We start from the raw sequence: 21,495 nt of genomic DNA on the forward strand, positions 1-21,495 counted from the left end.
AACGTAAAAGCATGAAGAGCCTAGCGAGCCATGCCGTCGAAACGTGTCCTTAAATGGCCGCCTAGGCATCCTGTGAAGAACCAGAGAGAGAAAGAGAGAAAGGCGGCCTTTTGTTTTAAAGGAGGGTGCCTCAACCCTACACCCCCACTGGCTTTGTAGAGAGCCCTGCTATGGGGCAGCTCCATAAATTCAGCCGGTGAATAAATATGGGGAAAGCAAAATGGCTCTGAAATGTTTTCCTTGAAGCCGGATTGTTTCAATGGGTGTTCCAATGTGCTCTGAGGTTTTTCTTCAAAATATGAAGCGATATAGAAATGGAACAAATGACAACAGCAACAACAAATTCCGTCAAGAACAAAATGGCGCCTAGACATTCCATTGTGGAGACTGTAAAGGTAAAGGGTAAAGAGACCCCTGACCATTAGGTCCAGTTGTGGCCGACTCTGGGGTTGCGGCGCTCATCTCGCTTTACTGGCCGAGGGAGCCGGTGTACAGCTTCCGGGTCATGTGGCCAGCAGGACTAAGTCGCTTCTGGCGAACCAGAGCAGCCCACGGAAACGCTGTTTGCCTTCCCGCCGGAGTGGTACCTATTGATCTACTTGCACTTTGACGTGCTTTCGAACTGCTAGGTTGGCAGGAGCAGGGACTGAGCAACAGGAGCTCACCCCGAACTGCCAACCTTCAGATCAGCAAGTCCTAGGCTCTGTGGTTTAACCCACAGCGCCACCGTAACCTAGGTTAAAAGCGCCATTTGGTGATTAGCTTATATATCTGAGTTTGCAAACACTGGCTAGATGGACACCCCCCCCCCACCATATAAATATATCTCTGCATAAGCTCCAAAACCAGATCCTCAAAGTAGCTGCTCTCCACTGCCGCAGGGTTAGGCCAGCCTTGAATCACGCTCTCATTACTCATCCTGGCTGGCAGAGCTTGGCGTTCCAGCCCTCTGTACCACCGCGGCAAAGGATCAGAGTTCCACCCTCCCGTCCCAAACTCCACCCCAGGGAGCCAGAATCGGTGTGGGCTGAAGATGCTTCCCTGCCTGGAGCAGAATTTACTCACACTGCGCTCGCTCTGCTAGGGCCAAATGCTTTAAACGATCTCGCCGCGCCGCCAAGGCATCAAACCCTGCCCATTAATCCTAGCTACTGAGGCAGCCTTGTGCCGTGTTTCCGCAGAGTGGGGAAAACTCTGGATTTTTCTCTTTCTAAATGCAGCATCTTACTGGGCTCTCCAGCCAAAAAAAGGCTCCCAGAGCAGCTTACACACACCATCTATTAAAATAAGGCAGTCTACTTCCTTCCCATGGGACACGGGTGGCGCTGTGGGTTAAACCACAGAGCCTAGGACTTGTGGATCAGAAAGTTGGCGGTTCGAATCCCCGTGACAGGGTGAGCTCCCGTTGCTCGGTCCCTGCTCCTGCCAACCTAGCAGTTCGAAAGCACAAAGTGCAAGTAGATAAATAGGTACCACTCCGGCGGGAAGGTAAACAGTGTTTCCGTACACTGCTCTGGTTCACCAGAAGCAGCTTAGTCCTGCTGGCCACATGACCCGGAAGCTGTCTGTGGACAAACGCCGGCTCCCTCGGCCAATAAAGCGAGATGAGCGCCGCAAGCCCAGAGTCGGTCACGACTGGACCTAATGGTCAGGGGTCCCTTTACCTTTACTTAACACTGTATTCCAGCATGGCAATGGGCTCTCGGACCTCAGGCTGAGCAATAAATAACATTAATGCCACAGGTTTGACAGCGGAAGAACTACGGGGGAAGAGGAATGAAAGGACATCTGTGTACCAGGGGGAGGCCTTGAGATGTGCACATCAAACCAGGGCATGTTTTTAAAGCCTGTAGCAAGCACCAATCCTGTTATTACCGTGAACATGATTTGAATCCCAGCATCACCCACACGCAAAGAGGGTGAAGGTGGAGGGGGGGAAGAGAATAAACAATCTTGATTTATACAGCTTCATTGTCACATGCTGGTTAAAGGGTGTTTACAAATGACTCACGGAGGGAGGGGTCCAGCTTTTTAACCATGCTATTTTTAATTGGGGGGGGGAGTTCTTTTATCGTCTGAGGCTATATTTTGCATCCGATGTGCTGCCGTTAACAGAGAAAGTAAGCAAGACGCTATTAAAGACGGGTTTTCTTTCCGCTGGTGAGGGTTGCATCTAAAAAAATAAAAGAATATTTTATTTACACCTTCCCTCCACTCTATACTGAGGTATTGATGGCCTCCAAGTTTGTTTAAATCCAACCAGATTAAATGGTTTAAGAGGCAACTGAGATCTTTCTGAAACCGCTGATGGGCCTGGTTTTGAAACGCCTGCCTGCTCCCTCAAATCGCAGTTCTCTCAACTCCAGGCATTTCGGAACATCTCCTCAGGGAGGGTGGGAAGAGGACAAGCTCAGTTTTTTCCTGACTTTAAAAATAAATTCCAAGCTGACCTGGCCGGGGGGAGCATCCACTGAAGACTCAGTCACAGCAGGAGTAGAAACAGGGGTGGGGACAGTGTCAAAAACTCAAATATATAATCTGTTTGCCAAATGGCACCTTCAACCGGGCTTACAGTCGCCGCCATGAATTGCCTAGGTGCTTTTTATGCAATTTATACTTATTGTTATTATTACTGTCCGTACCGCTTCGTATTTTGAAGAACAAATCCCAAAGGGGTTTACACCACATGGAAACAAACAACCCAGAATAAAACAAATTCAAGCTCCAGGGGGAAACTTTCAGATCCTTCTCTAAGTGACATTTTGCTTTCTCCAGTCGCCAACGAGGCATCCAGGGATCCCCCACGCAGTTGCGACTGGACACGCGCCAGTCGCAAAACGTGGCTGGCACCCTATTTCTCAGTGTTGTTGCGGGGATTAAATGAGACGGGGAGAGCCGTATATGACACCCGGAGCTCCGTAGAGAAAAGGGTGGGACTGGAACAAACCCTCTTTACTTGGGTCCCAGTCCTGTTGGGACTCGATGGGGTTTTAAATCTGAGTAGTCACATGAAGAATCTCCTCTACTGGCCTGCGTCATGACTTGGCAACGCTTGATGGCTAATGGCTGTCATCCAAGCGTGATGCAGCCCGTCACCCGTCAGTAATACCTGGGTCACAGCCACTATGAGTCACGCCGGCCGAGCAGGCCAAGTGAAATAAATGATAATTAAAACCCATAACACCCAGATTTCAAGGGGTCTACCCTTGAGTATGGAAGCGAGAGCTGGACCATAAAGAAGGCTGATCGCCGAAGAATGGATGCTTTTGAATTCTGGTGCTGGAGGAGACTCTTGAGAGTCCCATGGACTGCCAGAAGATCCAACCTCTCCATTCTGAAGGAAATCAGCCCTGAGTGCTCACTGGAAGGACAGATCCTGAATCTGAGGCTCCAAGACTTTGGCCACCTCAGGAGAAGAGAAGACTCCCTGGAAAAGACCCTGATGTTGGCTAAGATGGAGGGCACAAGGAGAAGGGGACGACAGAGGACGAGATGGTGGGACACTGTTCTCGAAGCTACCAGCATGAGTTTGACCAAACTGCGGGAGGCAGTGGAAGACAGGAGTGCCTGGCGTGCTCTGGTCCAGGGGGTCACAAAGAGGTGGACACGACTAAACGACTAAGCAAAATAACAACAAATCCTTGAGTAGAACTCAACACTGCCCATGATGGCTAATGCACTAGGTAATGGTTTGATTCCCACCCTAAGATGCTGAGGGGAAGAAGAAGAAGAAGAAGAAGAAGAAGAAGAAGAGGAAGAAGAATACCCCGCCCATCTGTCTTGGCTTCCCCATCCACTCTGGGCAGCTTTAGGTTAGAGGGTAACCTCTAACCTATCCCACCCAGTGTTCGAAATTTGCCAGGGACCGGACACATTTTGCATGCAACTTTCGACCTGAGAAGACGCCAGTGTGCCAGGATGGCATCTGACATGTCCTTCGTCTGGGGATCATTGGGTCTCGGCTGTTTCCACACACTAATACACCACCCTGCAGAATCAGCTGTATTTTATCTGCGCAATTGCAATGAATTTTAGAAACCGAAACGCTTTTTTCCATGCAGCCACGTAGGAGTTCAGGAAAAGAGGTTGGAATATAGGCAAATATACGTCTGTCCCCAGATCAAGGGACTTTTCATCGTTTAAGTTCTCAAAGCTCTTCACCAGGGGTCAGCAAACTTTTTCAGCAGGGGGCCGGTCCACAGTCCCTCAGACCTTGTGGAGGGCCAGACTATTTTTTTTTGGGGGGGAGGGAAATGAACGAATTTCTGTGCCCCACAAATAACCCAGAGATGCATTTTAAATAAAAGGACACATTCTACTCGTGTAAAAACACCAGGCAGGCCCCACAAATAACCCAGAGATACATTTTTTTAAAAAGGACACATTCTACTCATGTAAAAACACGCTGATTCCCGGACCATTTGCGGGCCACACTGAGAAGGAGATTGGGCCGGATCCGGCCCCCGGGCCTTATTTGCCTCCCCATGCTCTTGACGTAGCTCAAAGTTGTCATCTGAACTAGCCAGATTAAATTTAATTGAGAAGCGATCGCGGTCAGCCCATCATTTGAAAAATGAGACTTTATAGAGCTGTCGTGCCCAAAGATGGCAACTAGGTATTCCGTTTTGGTGACTGCAACCTTTGTTTAAGGAGCCGTTTGGTGCCCCCATAATATTATTAATAAACAAGAATAGAAGTGTTAGGCTGGCAGTAATGATTCCTCCCTCCTCTTCCCCAAAGCACACCATATGACTATTACTTATGACTTTCCACGGTTAGCAGTAAACTAGAATTATGGCAATAGGATGATGATTGTCCCCTCAGCCACCCAGAGTGCACCATATTATTATTAATATTCTCAGTAATGTTATTAAATTAGAAGTACGGTATTGGGGTGGTGCTGATCGCTGCCCCTCTCTCACCACCCCAAAATACGTCTCTTCGTCATCAGTTACTGATATTACTAATGTTAAGAATAAATTAGAATTATAGTATTAGCATGACAGTATTTCGCCCACACATACATTTTAATTAATGGCATGGATAAAAATATTAATGCTACTACTACTACTACTACTAGGAAAAGTATTACAGTGGTGCCTCGCAAGACGAAATTAATTCGTTCCACGAGTTTTGTCGCCTTGCAATTTTTTCCATCTTGCGAAGCACGGTGTCGGGAAAGTTTTGGAAAAGCTTCAAAAATCACCAAAGTCTTTAAAAACCTCAAAAAAGGCTACCACACCGCGTTCTATGAGTTGCTCCTCGAAGTCAAGTCGCAACTGTATTAACGGTGTTAAGAAAAAGGAAACAAACCTGCAAGACGTTTCCGTCTTGCGAAGCAAGCCCATAGGGAAAACTGTCTTGCGAAGCAGCTCAAAAAACCAAAAACCCTTTCGTCTAGCGAGTTTTTCGTCTTGCGAGGCATTCGTCTTGCGGGGCACCACTGTATGAATGTATATATGTATATGTATATATACGCGCGCGCGCGCACACACACACACACACACACACGGTGAGTCCTTTAAAAGGGGCCCCGTGGATCCAGAGGACACATGTTCTGCAGGGCCTCTTTTAAAAGACTCACCCTGTATATATAGCTACATTATATATATAATTTAAACGTGTGTGTGTGTGTGTGTGTATATATATATATATATATATATATATATATATATATATATATATGTCAATATTTAACATGATTATCACCCTGAGGGTGGGAGCCTAGTTCCCCCTCCCCTCCCATTATTAAACTCTCCATATATATTTGTGTGTGTGTGTGTGTGTGTATATATCTATATCTATCTGCTTACCAATACTGAATATGATTATTCCTCCCCCCCCCGGGGGGGGGGGAGTCCGGTTCCCCCTCCTATTAAATTATATATACCACATATATAAACACATATTTTTTGTGTGTGCATGTATGTGTGAAAATCTGTATCTATATCTGATTACCAATATTGAATATTATTATTCCCACCAACAGGGCAGGGGAGTCCGGTTCCCCCTCCTACTATTAAAATATATATAGATATAGACACACAAACACACGTGTGTGTATGTGTGTGTGTGTGTGTGTGTATATATATATATATATATATATATGTGTGCCATATATATATATATATATATATACACACACACACATAGCCATATTTTTTTATATATATAGCCATATTTATATACACATATAACTAAAGCCATATATATATATATAGCCATATTTATGTATATATATATAAAAAAATAAAGCCATATTCATGTGTATATATATATAAAAGTGAAGCCATATTTCCTATATATATATATATATATATAGCCATATTTATGTGTATATATATAAAAATAAAGCCATATTTATATATATATATAAAGCCATATTTATGCATATATAAAAAAATAAAGCCATATATATATATATAAATAAAGCCATATTTTTGTGTGTGTGTGTGTGTGTATATATATATATATATAGCCATATTCATGTGTATATATATATATATAGATATATAAATAAATAAAGCCATATATATATATATATATATATATATATATATATAGCCATATTTATGTATATATATATATATATATATAAATAAAGCCATATTTATATATGCATATATAAATAAAGCCATATTTATGTATATATATATATATATAAAAAAGCCATTTTTTTTGTGTGTGTGTTCATGTATGTGTGAAAATATCTCTCTCTGATTACCAATACTGACTATGATTCACCCCCTCCCCCCCCCCGCCCCGCTCACCTGCTCCGGCCGCCTGAGGCTCCCGCAGCACCGGCGCCCCCCAGCTGCCGCCGCCCCCTCCTCCTCCTCCTGCCTCCTCCTCGGCCTCGAGGGCTCCTGCCCCTGCGGCCTCTGCCCCTGCGGCCTCGTCGGGCGCCTCCAGCTCCATGGCCGGCGAGGCAGGCCGGGCCTCGGCTCTCCTCAGCTCCTGAGGAGACGCCGAGAGAGAGAAAGAGCCAGGCGGCAACGCGCAGGCGCGGGCTCGGAGACGCTCTGGCCGCCGCCCGCCCGCCCGCTCGCTAGGATGGGGCTTCGGTTTCTCCTGCGCAGGCGCAAGATCGGAGGTTCCTGGAATATGTTCGGAAGGGCGGCCGCTCGCTAGGATGGGGCTTCGGGTTCTCCTGCGCAGGCGCAAGAGCGGAGGTTCCTGGAATATGTTCGGAGAGTGCGGCCGCTCCTGGTGCGCAGGCGCCCGCTCGCCGCAGGACGTGAGGGGCGGGCTGGAGGAGGGCTTTCCGGAAGGAGCCGCTCTGGCCGCCGCCGCTCGCTGGCTCTGAAGCACGAAAGGGAACGTTCGGAAGGGCTTGGGAAGGGCTCCTTGTGCGCATGCGCGCCTAGGTTGATTGCATGCTGGTGTTATTATTATTATTATTATTATTATTATTATTACTGTTGTTATTATTATTATTATCACCATCATCATCATCACCCATGCTATGTGCAATGTGCACCGGCTGGCAAACAGACCAGGACTGGTGTCAATAATAATAATAATAATAATAATAATAATAATAATAATAGTTTATTATTTATTATTTATACCCCGCCCATCTGGCTGGGCTTCCCCAGCCACTCTGGGCAGCTTCCAAAAAAATATCAAAATACCGTAATACATCAAACATTAACAGCTTCCCTAAAAAGGCTGCCTTTAGATGTCTTCTAAAAGTCTGGTAGTTGTTCTCTTTGACATCTGCTGGGAGGGCGTTGATGATGATGATGATGATAATATGACACTGATCCTGCCCCAACTACACTGGCTGCCGATTAGTTTCCAGGACCAGAGACTCTTGAGAGTCCCATGGACTGCAAGAAGATCAGACCTATCCATTCTGAAGGAAATCAGCCCTGAGTGCTCCCTGGAAGGACAGATCCTGAAGCTGAGGCTCCAAGACTTTGGCCATCTCATGAGAAGAGAAGACTCCCTGGAAAAGACCCTGATGTTGGGAAAGATGGAGGGCGCAAGGAGAAGGGGACGACGGAGGACGAGGTGGTGGGACAGTGTTCTCGAAGCTGCTAGCATGAGTTTGACCAAACTGCGGGAGGCAGTGGAAGACAGGAGTGCCTGGTGTGCTCTGGTCCAGGGGGTCACGAAGAGTCGGAAACGACTAAAAAACAACAATGCTCTGCTCTCCACAGTCGGAGGCAGAGGTGCTTCTGAATACCAGCTTCTGAAAATGTCAGGAGGGGAGGGAGCAGCTGTAGGGCTCAAATCCTGCTTGTGGGTTTCCTATAAGGGACATCTGCATAAAAGTTTTAAAAAGGTAAAGGACCCCCGGACGGTTAAGTCCAGTCAAGGGCGACTATGGCCTTGTGGCGCTCATCTTGCTTTCAAGCCAAGGGAGGCGGCGTTTGTCCGCAGACAGCTTTCCGGGTCACGTGGCCAGCAGGACTAAACCGCTTCTGACGAAACCAGAGCAGCACACAGAAACACCGTTTACTTCCCGCCGCAGCGGTACCTATTTATCTACTTGCTTTCAAACTGCTAGGTTGGCAGGAGCTGAGACAGAGCAACAGGAGCTCACCCCGTCGTGGATTTGAACCGCCGACCTTCCGATCGGCAAGCCCAAGAGGCTCCGTGGTTTAGGCCACAGGGTAGCCACTGTGAAAACAGAGACTGCCTAGGTACATACACGCAGAGAGCCGAACGTTGTCCGAAAACTGCATTTTAATAACAGCTCCTTAAGTTAAACCAGAGGTGAGAACCAGCAGCCTCGGGACCTAGCTTTTCCCCTTTCGATACTGAAACACCCATCCCGACAAATGAACGAATGGCGCCCCCCTCCCTTTATTCTCTGTCCCCCCACCCCCACCCCCGGACCCCCAGACACGGACAACTTCTGTTTCACTTTCCTGACAAATCAGCTCTAGGCACAAATCTAGTGGGAATTCCGCTCACAGTCACCAAACCCACGTCACGATGGAGCCTACGTCAAAACACCAAAATGAATCCGGAAGCCGTCGAGCCGCCGCACCCCCCCCAACCTTGCTCCCTCCCCGAGTCCGTCAGAGGCCGGCCCCCTTCTTTGCGCCGCTCACGCCGGAGGGGCGCGGGGTCTGCCCGCGGGGCCCTGCTTTTCGCAGGCTGGAGAGCAGCCTCTGTTTGAAGAATCTCTCGCCGTACTCGAGTCCGTTCAGGTGCCTCAGCGCCGGGGGCATTTCCTCCCGCGAGACGCCCACGTAGACGGGGATGACCTTCGCCCCCTCCCAGTGCACCGCGTGGTCGAGGTTCCATTCAGCCACCCGCCGGCACCAGGGGTCGGCCACCGAGCGGGGTGTCAGGAGGAGGATGGCCACGCGGCTCGCCTGGATGACCTCGGCCACCGCCGAGAGCTCCGGCTGCCCCGCCACGTGGTCCTGGTGCTCGACGTACCCTCGGAAGCCGTGCTCTGCCAGGAGCTGGCAGATGGCAGTGGCGACGTCGTCGTCATCCAGGCAGTACCAGAGGGAGAAGTCGTAACGGGGCGAGGGGGATGTCATGGCCGAAATGACGCAAAAATGTGGGGGAACGACGGCAAAAAAAATGCGGGCTAACCCTCCCTGTTCGCCCAGCCCCCTACCCTCAAAAGTCCACCTGTCCCAGCTTAGGAAGGAGGGCGCCCGGCGGTAACAGCTTGCCTTAAGTCTGTGCGGACGAAATGAAACAAGGTCCCGGAACGGAGAGCGAATGTCATGAAATCTGGGGAGGCGGGCCGCGCCGCCGTCGGGCATTTCGCGGCAAGGCGGCGTGGAACGGGGCAACTGCTTTGGCACACATTCACAAGACCGAGCACACAGACAGTGTTTGAGTGGCGTAGCTTATGCATGCTGGAGCCGCCGTGGGCAGCGGGGGCGCGATACAGGCCGGCCGCTCAGGGCGCTTCGTCGCTAGCCCGCCTCCCGGAGCGGGCGTCATCTCACAAGGCCCTTTGCTTCATCTCCAAGATCCCCTGCTCTAGAGTCGCTCCGGCCAGCTTGAGCTCCTCGCACTTCTCCTTGAGCAGGCTGCAGGCCATCTGGAGGCGGTGGTTCATCTCCACGTACGACTGGGTCAGCCGGTAGAGGCGCTCGCGTTTGGCCTCAGGGTCTTCGTTCTTGGTTGGGGAGGGCAAGTCTGAGCACAGGTGGAGAGAGAGAGAGAGAAAACAATGGAGGCGTGCTTTTCAAGGGCGGATAAAAATCAATGATTTTTAAAACGAAAAGGCGGATTTCTTGCATGGGACTCGAACCCACAACCCTGGGATTAAGAGTCGCACGCTCTACTGACTGAGCCATCAACAATGACACCATCGGCATGGCTGTGACTACAATATTGCTATAAAAGGTAACGGTAAAGGGACCCCTGACCATTAGGTCCAGTCGTGGCCGACTCTGGGGTTGCGGTGCTCATCTTGCTTTATTGGCCGAGGGAGCCGGCGTACAGCTTCCGGGTCATGTGGCCAGCAGGACCAAGCCGCTTCTGGCAAACCAGAGCAGCGCACGGAAACGCCGTTTACCTTCCCGCCGGAGCGGTACCTATTTATCTACTTGCACTTTGACGTGCTTTTGAACTGCTAGGTGGGCAGGAGCAGGGACCGAGCAACGGGAGCTCACCCCGGGCGGGGATTCGAACGGACGACCTTCTGATCGGCAAGCCCTAGGCTCTGTGGTTTAACCCACAGCGCCACCATCCCCACAATACCAGCTGCTAAAGCTAGAGCTGCCCATCTCCTCACAGCTGTCTAAGTCTCCTCCTCTCCAGTGTTTCCTCCAAAGCAATCTGAGACTGAGCCTTTGCTCCTCACTCTTCATGCCTCTCTTGGTTCTGAGAGGCAAGGCGCGTGAACAAGCCCGGTGGGGAAAAGGGGGGGAAAGGGGGCTCCGGTTACCTTCGCTGGGCTCGGCCAGGAGGACGAAGACGGGGTCGTTGGGCTGGGCGCGCTGCACATCTTCGAGAATCTGCTCCGTGCTGGGGGGGTCGGGGCGGGTGGGCAGTACCACTCGCTTCTTGGCCTTGGAGGTCATTGCTCAGAAACAGCTGCCAGGGGGGCACTGGAGGGAGAGAAAGGAGGGGTGAGGATCAGAGGGGGCGCTTGGAGAGAGACGAGGGTCTCATCACAAAGGGGATCACAGGGTGTCGTTCGGAGCAGGGCTGTAGCTCACCGGTAGAAATTTCACAACTCCCACCAGCTTTCTTTATAGTCTCGACTGCTAGAAACCTGGGGGCGTTTTGAGTATTTTTGTCCCCAAGCCCCAAAAAAGGAAAGCCGACGACTGCTGGATTTGAACGTCTGATTGTGCAGTCAGTGGCGACACAAGGTTACTCCAATTTTTTAAGAGCACACACACAAAAATAAATTCCAATTCTGTGCAACCTTGAGAGCCACCCCAATTTACAGTAATAATGAGCGCTGCAACCATCTACTGAATAAACAGATCACTTGAACAGGGCTAAATATATCTTGATTTTGCGCCTGAATAGCATAAAGCTGAAACTGTTCTTAACCTGAAGCACCACTTTAGCTAATGGGGCCTCCTGCTGCCCCCGCGCCGCCGGAGCACGATTTCTGTTCTCATCCTGAAGCAAAGTTCTTAAACCGAGGCACTATTTCTGGGTTAGCGGAGTCTGTAACCTGAAGCGTCTGTAACCTGAAGCATCTGTAACCCAGGGTACCTACCGCTGTATCACCACCACCAGCCAATCAGCCAATGGGAGTCATAGCCCTGCAATATGTACAGCGCCACAGATTCCTGATCTAAAGATATTTTGCCGCCCGGCATTGTTCGATCAAATGCAAATTTAATCTAAGGCAACTGGGGGCTGCAATTCCTGGTACGGTATTTCCAGATGGAGCTACAGGTGGAACAGAAGGCCTCTTCTCTGCTTCCCGTAGTCCTGTTTTATTGAGAACCACGAGGACCATAGAACAGGGCTCATTTGAACAAGAGCTGCCAAGTCACAGAATCATAGAGTTCGGAGGGACCCCCTGGGTCATCTAGACCAACCCCCTGCAACGCAGTAATCTTCTGCCCAACTTGAACCCACCACCCTGAAATTCAGAGTCCGGTGCTCTGCCGGCTGAGCTATCCCAGCTCCTTTAAAATTTTATTTCTTTTTTAGAAGGGCGACAGCTCAGGGGGCAGAGCTTCTGCAAAGTCCCAGATTCAATCCAAGCCCGGGATCTCCAGGTAAGGCTATGGAGCTGCTGCCAGCCAGTGTAAGACAAGCCAGAAGGATCAGCCATCTGATTCGGCTTCTCATTTAAACCATCGCCTGATTCGGAGCCCCATGAGGACTGGAATCTTACTTTAAAAAAAAAATCAAATAAATGAAAGTGTGTCGCTTGGAGGCACAACATCGGTTTTACATGCAGAAAGGCACAGATTTAATCCCCCCCCCATGCCATGGGATCTCTAGGTCGGAGGGGGAAAGAACCCCTTCCCGAAACCGTGCAGACTCTCGCTGCCATTCAGTGCTGACGGTCTGACTTGGATAACCCCCTCACTTAATTAAAACAACAAAATTTGCACTGGTCAACCGGAGTTTCTAGAAAAATCAAACCAAAAGCCCTAGAAGTATTTCCTGCGGTGGTCCTATTTCAACGCGCTGGAAGGAATCTTAACTTTCCCCCTTATCAGAGTGGTGGGTAAAGAGCTGGACCAAATTGCCAAATCTCCCCCTCCCCATCCTCACTCTAGCAAACCTTCTCCCCATAACCTTCTCTCCCCCCCCCCACCGCAAATCCTTTCCTCTCGGTCCCAGTCTTCTCTCTGACCAGCCTCTCAGCATGCAAATCCACCACGCGCTGCCCTAATAATCCTTCCGCAGAACCGCAGTTGAATTAAATTTGCGGATTCATGATGGGTGTGTGTGTGTGTGTCTGCTGCTATATTTTGAGTGGAAAGGGATTTTCGCGAGGGGGAGGAAGAGGAAGGAGAGGACAGTTATACGGAGAAATCCTATCCTCTTTTCTTTTTTTAAAAAAATACTCCTGTTCCCCCACACCCTCCCCCCCCCAGGATGGTTAGAAAGGACAGCCCATTCATCCGAAAGGGGTTCGAGAACATTCAGTCAAAGCTCTGCAGTCGTCTGTGCGAAGAAGGGGCTCGATGCGAGACGCATGCAGGGTGGGGGGAGAGATCAGGGGAATATATATATATATATATATTTATATATATATGGAAGAAAAAGAAGAGAGAATATATCCGTTCTGCAGATACCACACCCACCACCCTTTCTGCAATTTCCAGCTCTGGTTAAAACTGCAGCCTCTATTTTCTGCCCTTCGCAAACCAAGACTCCTTTCTGGTCCATCCGCCCCCCCATCACGAAGACAACCCCCCCCAACCAATATTGCTTTTCTTCACACACACCCCAGGGGGCTATTTTTCCTGTTCTTTACAGTAACGGTCCCCCCACCACAAAAAAACCCCTCAATTTTCACCACCCAGACCTGATCTCACCTCTCCATCATCTCCATCAAGACCCTTCCTGCTTCGACGCCAACCCCCCCACCTCCCGGTTTTCTCTTTACCTAATTTCCCCCCTCCCACTCCAAGTTTCTCTTCCCCCTCTCCCCAGATTCCTCCCACTTCCCCCCCCCATACACACAAGTCACCCCACCTAGGCGCTGTCAAACACACATACGCCGCCTCCCGTCTCTAAGCCTCTCAAGGAACATCTATCGCAGCTTATTCAGCGCCCCCCCAAAAAAGCCCCCACACCTGGCCCTATTAGTTTCCCACCCTCCTTCCTTCAAACAGATCTCTTCCTCCATTGTCCCACCTGCAGCCTCCTTTTACACCCCCCCCCCACCGATTCCCTTCATCTTCTGGGCTCTTTCTGCATCTCCACCCCCCATAATAATAATAATAATAATAATAATAATAATAATAGCACCCCACCATCAAGAAGGACCTCAATTATTTCTATCCTTGTTCATTTCGTCCTGCTCTTCCCCCCCCCACAAAAAACCCCCAATATTCCACCCCATAGCAGCCTTCCCCTGGGTTTCCCTTCTTTTATCGACACCCCCCCTGTGTTATCTAACCATTCGCAGCAACCACAAAAGTCCCCCCCCACAAAGGGAAAAAAAGATGCTTACTGCCTATCCTCTCCCCCCCCCCACACCAATAAACACCTATTTTCTCCCCTGGAACCCTTTGGGGGGCACTAGACACGTCGCCCCCACCCATGACGAGTCCCGCCCCCCCCACAAATAACCATAATAGTCCCCAAGCACTTTTCCTGCGCCCCCCCAAAAAAACCACTCCCACATTTGTGCCTCCCCCCCAAAAAACACCCACTTACCTCTCCCCCCCCCAAGTAGGACCCCTTTTCCTCATCCCTTCTCTGCCCCCCCAGTCAAAAGGCCCCACCCCTCATAATTTAAGCCCCCCACATATTTGCGACCCCCAAAAAACCACTCCCACATTTGTGCCTCCCCCCAAAAAAAACACCCACTTACCTCTCCCCCCCCAAGTGGGACCCGTTTTCCTCATGCCTTCTCTGCCCCCCAGTCAAAAGCCCCCACCCCTCATATTTTAAGGCCCCCCCACATATATGCGACCCCCCTCAAAAAACCACTCCCACATTTGTGCCTCCCCCCCCCAAAAAAAAACACCCACTTACCTCTTCCCCCCCAAGTGGGACCCGTTTTCCTCATCCCTTCTCTGCCCCCCCAGTCCAAAGCCCCCACCCCTCATAATTTAAGGCCCCCCCACATATTTGCGACCCCCCCAAAAAAACCCATATTATACCCCCCCAAAATAGGACCCATTTCCTTCCTCTTTCTCCCCCCCCAAGTCCACAAAGGTTTAAACCCCCCCCCCAGGTTAAGCCCCCCCAAAAAAACCTTCCCCTCCCCCCAGGTAGCCCCCCCTTCCTTCCTCACCTGCTCTTCCTCCTCCTCCTCACCTGAATCCCTCCCTCCCTCCCGGCCCCGCCCCTCCTTTGGGCCCCGCCCACTTCCTCCTGGGGAGGGCAGCCACTTCCGCTTTCCGGCCGCCGCCGCCGCCTCACTTCCGGTGGTTGGGTTGTTGTCGTTGGTTTTTTCCCCCCCTATTGGAGCGAAGCGCCGGCGAAGAGCGACGCTCTATTCCTCCGGCGTCCGTCTCTGTGGTCCCCCGCAAAAGCCTTCCTCTCTTGCCAAGGCGGGCGAGCTGCGGACGGGAGCGTAGAGCTAGGAAAGGGTAGAGGGGTAGGTCCCGCGGCGGGACGGCGGGACCGAAGGAGAACTTTGCTATTCTGCAGTTGCCATCAAAAATGTTCCATTGCAAAAAAAATTGAATGCTGATGACACTAAATTGAATTGAAGGGGTTCTAGCAACAAGGCAAAAAGTATGAGGGGATTAATAATAGATAAACTAAGAGGATATGAATTTGCTGAACCAAATTTAAAAAGGGACACAAAAATGGGAGACGCGAGGAAGTCGGGAAAATAAGTTAACTAAAGTGGAGAGGTTAAGAAAGAGGGAAATTTTGTTTTTCTTTTATATGTGTTTTTTCTTTTTTGTATTTTGTATTTTTGTATTTTGTATGTTTTGCTTTTGTTTTTTTCTAAACTTTTCTATCAATAAAACCTAATAAAATATTATTTTTTTAAAAATGTTCCATTGCAAATCGGGTTTATTATCAAAATACGAGTGGTTTTCCCCAAAATTCAGCTGAAAATGCAACTTTGCTCCTTGCAGACAGCTGAAAGTCTGCGCATTTTGACAATAAACCTGATTTGCAAAGAGGGGATAAGTTTGGATCATTTTTGAGGCAACTGTATGTGAAATATATTGTACGTATATCTGTGTATACATATATACACAATATATATATGCAGATGACACAACCTAGATGGCAGAAAGTGAGGAGGAATTAAAGAACCTTTTAATGAGGGTGAAAGAGGAGAGTGCAAAATATGGTCTGAAGCTCAACATCAAAAAAACGAAGATCGTGGCCACTGGTCCCATCACCTCCTGGCAAATGGAAGGGGAAGAAATGGAGGCAGTGAGAGATTTTACTTTCTTGGGCTCCATGATCAGTGCAGATGGTGACAGCAGTCACGAAATTAAAAGACACCTGCTTCTTGGGAGAAAAGCAATGACAAACCTAGACAGCATCTTAAAAAGCAGAGACATCACCTTGCCGACAAAGGTCCGTATAGTTCAAGCTCTGGTTTTCCCAGTAGTGATGTATGGAAGTGAGAGCTGGACCATAAAGAAGGCTGATGGCCGAAGAATGGATGCTTTTGAATTCTGGTGCTGGAGGAGACTCTTGAGAGTCCCATGGACTGCAAGAAGATCAAACCTCTCCATTCTGAAGGAAATCAGCCCTGAGCGCTCACTGGAAGGACAGATCCTGAAGATGAGGCTCCAAGACTTTGGCCACCTCATGAGAAGACTCCCTGGAAAAGACCCTGATGTTGGGAAAGATGGAGGGCACAAGGAGAAGGGGACGACAGAGGACGAGATGGTGGGACAGTGTTCTCGAAGCTACCAGCATGAGTTTGACCAAACTGCGGGAGGCAGTGGAAGACAGGAGTGCCTGGCGTGCTCTGGTCCAGGGGGTCATGAAGAGGCGGAAATGACTAAATGACTCAACAACAACAACATATCTGTGTATTATGTATATTTGATTGACATGTTTGAAATATCTGGGGAAGCCCATGTCAAAAGCGAAGGTTCTTTGGGAGAATTTCCTCAAAAAGCCCAGGGACTTTAGGCATTCTGACGGTTAGCATTCCAAATGAAAATAAAAGAGTATTTCTTTACGCGACAGCAGCAGCCAGAATGCTAACAGCAAAATACTGGAAGAGTGACTGAATACCTACAAAATATGAGTGGCAACTAAAGTTAAGAGAGTACCTTGAACTGGCTAAAATGACAGAATTAATAAGAGATCACTCAGGTGGTAAGGTAAAAAATGGAATGGGATTGCTTTAAAAATATCTGAAAAGATTCGGTTCCGTAAGTAGTACTTGATTGTGCTTACGATTAATTTCACAGACGAAGGGGGGGGGCTGATTTAAATAAATGAACACAGAATACTTGTTATGTAAGAGAAGTGTTGAAGCCGCAAAGAGATAGAGGGAAGTCAATTAATATAGCAGGGATTCAAACTAGTTTTCCGTAGCAGAAAGAAAAAGACCGTAAAGAAAGAAAGAAAAAGAAGGGATGAAAACGCATCTCTTTCTGAGAACCTAGTGTATAGAATATTTAAATTAATGTTTATATCCTTTGATTAACTTGTATTTGACAAATTCTTTTTTCTTTATTTTTCTCTTTTTCTATGTATTTTTTTCTTTTATTTATGGATATCTGGACGTAATGTTTAATTTATGTTTCTTTTTTGCGATTTAAAAAAAAATGCAATAAAATAATCTAGAGTCAGAAGAAGAGGAGGAGGGAAATCTCAGGGACTACCCCTGCAGGGTCGAGGTTTTTATTGGCCAACTTTTACACCAAAGGGAGACATCAAAATAGAAAACAAGGTCCTTTCCCAGCAGCCAACCGCCGCTTTCACAGCTCTCCGCATCAAAACGGCCGGACCTTCTTGAGTTTGTTTTCCTGCCAAATGTTCAGCTTCCGCAGCTTCCGCCAATATTCGTGCGACTCCGGGTCCAGCTCCTCCAGTTTCTTGGGGGGGCCGAGGTGCATCCGGAAAAGCCTGGAAGGGAAAGGCGGCGGGGTGAGCCGAGAAAGTGGGAGGGGGAATTGCGTGACGGTCGAGAGCGCATCATTGCGCCTGGAGGCTAATCTTCCATCGGTAGAATGCTCTGGGCGCAGGACACTTACTGCATTTTTCGCTCTATAAGACGCACCAGACCACGAGACGCACCTAGTTTTTGGAGGAGGAAAACAAGGAAAAAAATATTCTGAATCCCAGAAGCCAGAACAGCAAGAGGGATCGCTGCGCAGTGAAAGCAGCAATCCCTCTTGCTGTTCTGGCTTCTGGGATAGCTGCGCAGCCTGCATTCGCCCCATAAGACGCACACACATTGCCCCTTACTTTTTAGGAGGGGAAAAGTGAGTCTTATAGAGCAAAAAATACGGTAACTCTAAACTCAAATCCCCCCCAGTCTAATATCCCTAGCGCTGCAAGATCCCAAAAGTGCCTGAACTAAAATGGTCTAGCAAAAACTTCCCTCTTGTGGTTTATCCCCGCAACAGCTGCTCACTTTGGGTTTTAGTAAAGCAAACAGTCTAATTTGTCAGCGCCTAAATGATCTTCGCTGTGGGTTAAACCACAGAGCCTAGGACTCGCCAATCAGAAGGTCGGCGGTTCGAATCCCCGCAATGATGGGGTGAGCTCCCGTTGCTCGGTCCCTGCTCCTGCCAACATAGCAGTTAGAAAGCATGTCAAAGTGCAAGTAGATAAATAGGTACCACTTCGGCGGGAAGGTAAACGGCGTTTCCGTGCGCTGCTCTGGTTCGCCAGAAGCGGCTCAGTCCTGCTGGCCACATGACCCGGAAGCTGTACGCCGGCTCCCTCGGCCAGTAAAGCGAGATGAGCGCCGCAACCCCAGAGTCGGTCACGATTGGACCTAAAGGTCAGTGGTCCCTTTACCTTTCAATGATCTCGAGTGTCAGAACCACTTGGCCACAATACGGACATTTTGCCCATGGCATGACTGTTTTCCACCTTCACATTTTGTCTCTCTGCCACCCTGTCTGCATCACCTAGCAATTCTAAATAATAGACGCGCTTTGACTCTCGCAAGATTGAATGTCTTGCCCTCGGCTGGACTTGAGGGACGATTCCAACAGATCCCACACGGAAAATGTCCCTGTGGAGACGGCAGTCCCGAATCGGTGGCGCACGCCCTTCTGGCTTGCCCTCTTTATAAAGACTTGAGGAATGAGATTATCACCCCTCTTTTATCGTCCATTCCGGGTCGCCCAGCCACTGCCCCCGTGTCCTTTCCCTTGGCAGATCAAGATGAGCAGGTGACAGCAAATTCTGCAAGGTTTTTCGCTGGGGCAATCGGAATAAGACTCACTATTTGGCCATTGATTCAAAACCCTTACTTCTATGCTATGGATTCAGGTCAAAAGTATTTTTGGCTACTGGATATATTTTGGGCATGGGGGTGGGGGGTGGGGGCAAAAGACCTTTCCGAAAAAGCTGCTCCTCTGATTCAAAACGGGAACCGGGAACCTGAGGTTCCTCAACGCACTGCCCCCTGAATCTCTATCTCTTTGCACACATCCTGTGGACTAGAAACTTGATTTGTTAATTTATAAAAATGATGTCTGCATTTCTACAGAAAGTCGGTTCTTCGTCTGCCGCAAACTCACCATTCTGGATATTCTGAGTCCGGCTTCAATGTTATCTCTGGGCCTTCCTTGTAGATGTTGACCCCCACGGCGTGGGTGGTGAGGATCGCGGCGTCTTTGCAGACCTCGGGACCCTTCATGTCTTCTTTGGCGGGGCCTTTCCCTCTGAACTTTACACCTGGATGAAAACACCAAGAGAAGGGAAATGATCCATAATGAATTGGGGGGGGGGACTTTGCCTCCGTTGTCCTTGAGGTTGCTGGTGGCACTGGGAAGGGAGCAAAAAGGAACAGGTCTTAAAATTGGCTGGGAAACAAAAGAACTCCATGAGACACTGGGAAATAGATCTAGGACATAATATAGATTTTAATATCTGGGGGAAACTTTGGAAGAGCGATGTGAAGTCTACAGCATGCTATTCCTTGAAGGAGAAGTACTTGAAAATGATTTACAGATGGTATTTTACTCCGAGTAGGCTTGCTAAGATGTATAAGACGCGGGTGGCGCTGTGGGTTAAACCACAGAGTCTAGGGCTTGCTGATCAGAAGGTCGGCGGTTCGAATCCCCGCAATGACGGGGTGAGCTCCCGTTGCTCGGTCCCTGCTCCTGCCAACCTAGCAGTTTGAAAGCACGTGAGAGTGCAAGTAGATCAATAGGTACCACTCCGGTGGGAAGGTAAACGGCGTTTTTGTGCGCTGCTCTGGTTCGCCAGAAGCGGCTTAGTCTTGCTGGCCACGTGACCCGGAAGCTGTACCCCGGCTCCCTCGGCCAGTAAAGCGAGATGAGCGCCGCAACCCCAGAGTCGGCCACGACTGGACCTAATGGTCAGGGGTCCCTTAACCTCCAAAAGGCGGTGCAGTCTACCTGCAAATTGGCCAATACAATGCAATACATTGTCTACCTGCAACATTATCTACAGTCTACCTGCAAATAGGCCAATACAATACAACACAGTGGCCCTCTGACCATGTACAGAGTGCCCCCAACCAGCCTCCCCTTTAGGGGGAAAGGAAGGAAGCGGAACCTCCAGAGTGCAGTGCAGTCTGCCTGCAAATTGGCCAGTACAATGCAACACATTGGCCCTCTGAGCATGTGCAGAGAGCCCCCAACCAGCCTCCCCTTTAGGGGGAAAGGAAGGAACCAGAACCTCCGCAGTGCAGTGCAGTCTACCTGCAAATTGGCCAATACAATGCAATACATTGTCTACCTGCAACATTGTCCACAGTCTGCCTGCAAATCGGCCAGTGCAATACAACACATTGGTCCTCTGAGCATGTGCAGAGAGCCCCCAACCAGCCTCCCCTTTAGGGGGAAAGGAAGGAAGCAGAACCTCCAGAGTGCAGTGCAGTCTACCTGCAAATTGGCCAACACAATGCAATACATTGGTCCTCTGAGCATGTGCAAAGTTCCCCCAACCAGCCTCCCCTTTAGGTGGAAAGGAAGGAAGCAGAACCTCCAAAACGCGGTGCAGTCTATCTGCAAATTGTCCAATACAATGCAATGCATTGTCTACCTGCAACATTGTCCACAGTCTGCCTGCAAATCGGCCAATGCAATACAACACATTGGTCCTCTGACCATGTGCAGAGTTCCCCCAAGCAGCCTCCCTTTGCAAAGCGCCCCCCCCCCCAGGATCCTGGCTTACCGCCGGCCTTCTTGGCGTAGTTGCGGAGCCCCGAGCCGGGCCAGAGGACGCTGCGGGCCGGGGAGAGGCGGAGCACGGCCCGCAGCTGCAACCCGGAGAGAGCCATGAGCGAGGAGAGGCTGCCCGGGCTCCGCGGAGGCGCACGGAGTCTGCGCGGGGGCCGGAGAGCATCCTGGGAAATGTAGTCCGCTTCTTTGAATTTTTTTATTTTATTTTTTTTGCAACGCCGAATGCAATTGCGTTGGGCCGCCTGTGGGGCTGGTTTGACTGATAACATTTGAGTAATTTGCAAAAACAAAAAAGCCAGAATAAAAACAACAGTAAAAAAATCATAGACAAATTTTTATTATGTTATTTTATTTTTTGAAGTTGTGATGAACTCTCTTTATATATATGTGTATGTATATGTATATATATTGCACATATGTATATGTATATATATTGCACATATGTATATGTATATGTATATGTATATGTATATGTATATGTATATGTATATGTATATGTATATGTATTGCACATTGCAATTAGCGGAGACTTATTTCTATTGACTGCACAGGGTGATATAATCCAATATTAGAAATACTCAGAGTAGAC

At 49.1% G+C, this 21,495-nt stretch overlaps 3 protein-coding genes across 12 annotated transcripts in view; all 3 read right to left on the reverse strand.

The window, feature by feature from the left end:
- Positions 1 to 6,931, reverse strand: part of PIP5K1C (phosphatidylinositol-4-phosphate 5-kinase type 1 gamma) — a 34,031-nt gene extending 27,100 nt beyond the window's left edge. For all 10 annotated transcript variants that reach the window (XM_082206380.1, XM_082206377.1, XM_082206376.1 and 7 more), the window contains exon 1: positions 6,771 to 6,931. In XM_082206380.1, coding sequence (XP_082062506.1) covers positions 6,771 to 6,918 — 148 coding nt within the window. In that variant the 5' untranslated portion in view covers positions 6,919 to 6,931. The remainder of the gene's footprint in view (positions 1 to 6,770) is intronic.
- Positions 6,932 to 8,676: 1,745 nt separating this feature from the next.
- Positions 8,677 to 11,434, reverse strand: LOC309523034 (UPF0449 protein C19orf25). The gene is made up of 2 exons (XM_082206818.1): positions 10,874 to 11,434; positions 8,677 to 10,119 (listed from the first exon to the last, which is right to left on the reverse strand). Exons 1-2 carry the CDS (start codon positions 11,007 to 11,009, stop codon positions 9,923 to 9,925), a joined length of 333 nt encoding a protein of 110 aa, XP_082062944.1. The 5' UTR covers positions 11,010 to 11,434; the 3' UTR covers positions 8,677 to 9,922.
- A 5,970-nt stretch (positions 11,435 to 17,404) lies between these two features.
- Positions 17,405 to 21,055, reverse strand: MRPL54 (mitochondrial ribosomal protein L54). Its single transcript, XM_082206808.1, has 3 exons — positions 20,899 to 21,055; positions 19,275 to 19,431; positions 17,405 to 17,643 (listed from the first exon to the last, which is right to left on the reverse strand). The coding sequence occupies exons 1-3, from the start codon at positions 21,002 to 21,004 to the stop codon at positions 17,511 to 17,513; spliced, it is 396 nt and encodes a 131-aa protein (XP_082062934.1). The 5' UTR covers positions 21,005 to 21,055; the 3' UTR covers positions 17,405 to 17,510.
- Positions 21,056 to 21,495: the final 440 nt, after the last annotated feature.

The sequence above is a fragment of the Podarcis vaucheri genome (genome assembly GCF_965113315.1).
Source record: "Podarcis vaucheri genome assembly, chromosome: 18".
In the NCBI taxonomy this organism is placed as follows: domain Eukaryota; kingdom Metazoa; phylum Chordata; class Lepidosauria; order Squamata; family Lacertidae; genus Podarcis; species Podarcis vaucheri.

Bases quoted from the DNA above. Each gene is read 5' to 3' on its own strand.
- LOC309523034 (XM_082206818.1), bottom strand. From the start codon at position 11,009: ATGACCTCCAAGGCCAAGAAGCGAGTGGTACTGCCCACCCGCCCCGAC. The intron at 10,120-10,873 runs GTAACCGGAGCC...ACCTGTGCTCAG, and splicing joins CCTGGCCGAGCCCAGCGAAG to ACTTGCCCTCCCCAACCAAG.
- MRPL54 (XM_082206808.1), bottom strand. From the start codon at position 21,004: ATGGCTCTCTCCGGGTTGCAGCTGCGGGCCGTGCTCCGCCTCTCCCCG. The intron at 19,432-20,898 runs GTAAGCCAGGAT...GTTTTCATCCAG, and splicing joins CTACGCCAAGAAGGCCGGCG to GTGTAAAGTTCAGAGGGAAA. The intron at 17,644-19,274 runs GTGAGTTTGCGG...TTTCCCTTCCAG, and splicing joins GACTCAGAATATCCAGAATG to GCTTTTCCGGATGCACCTCG.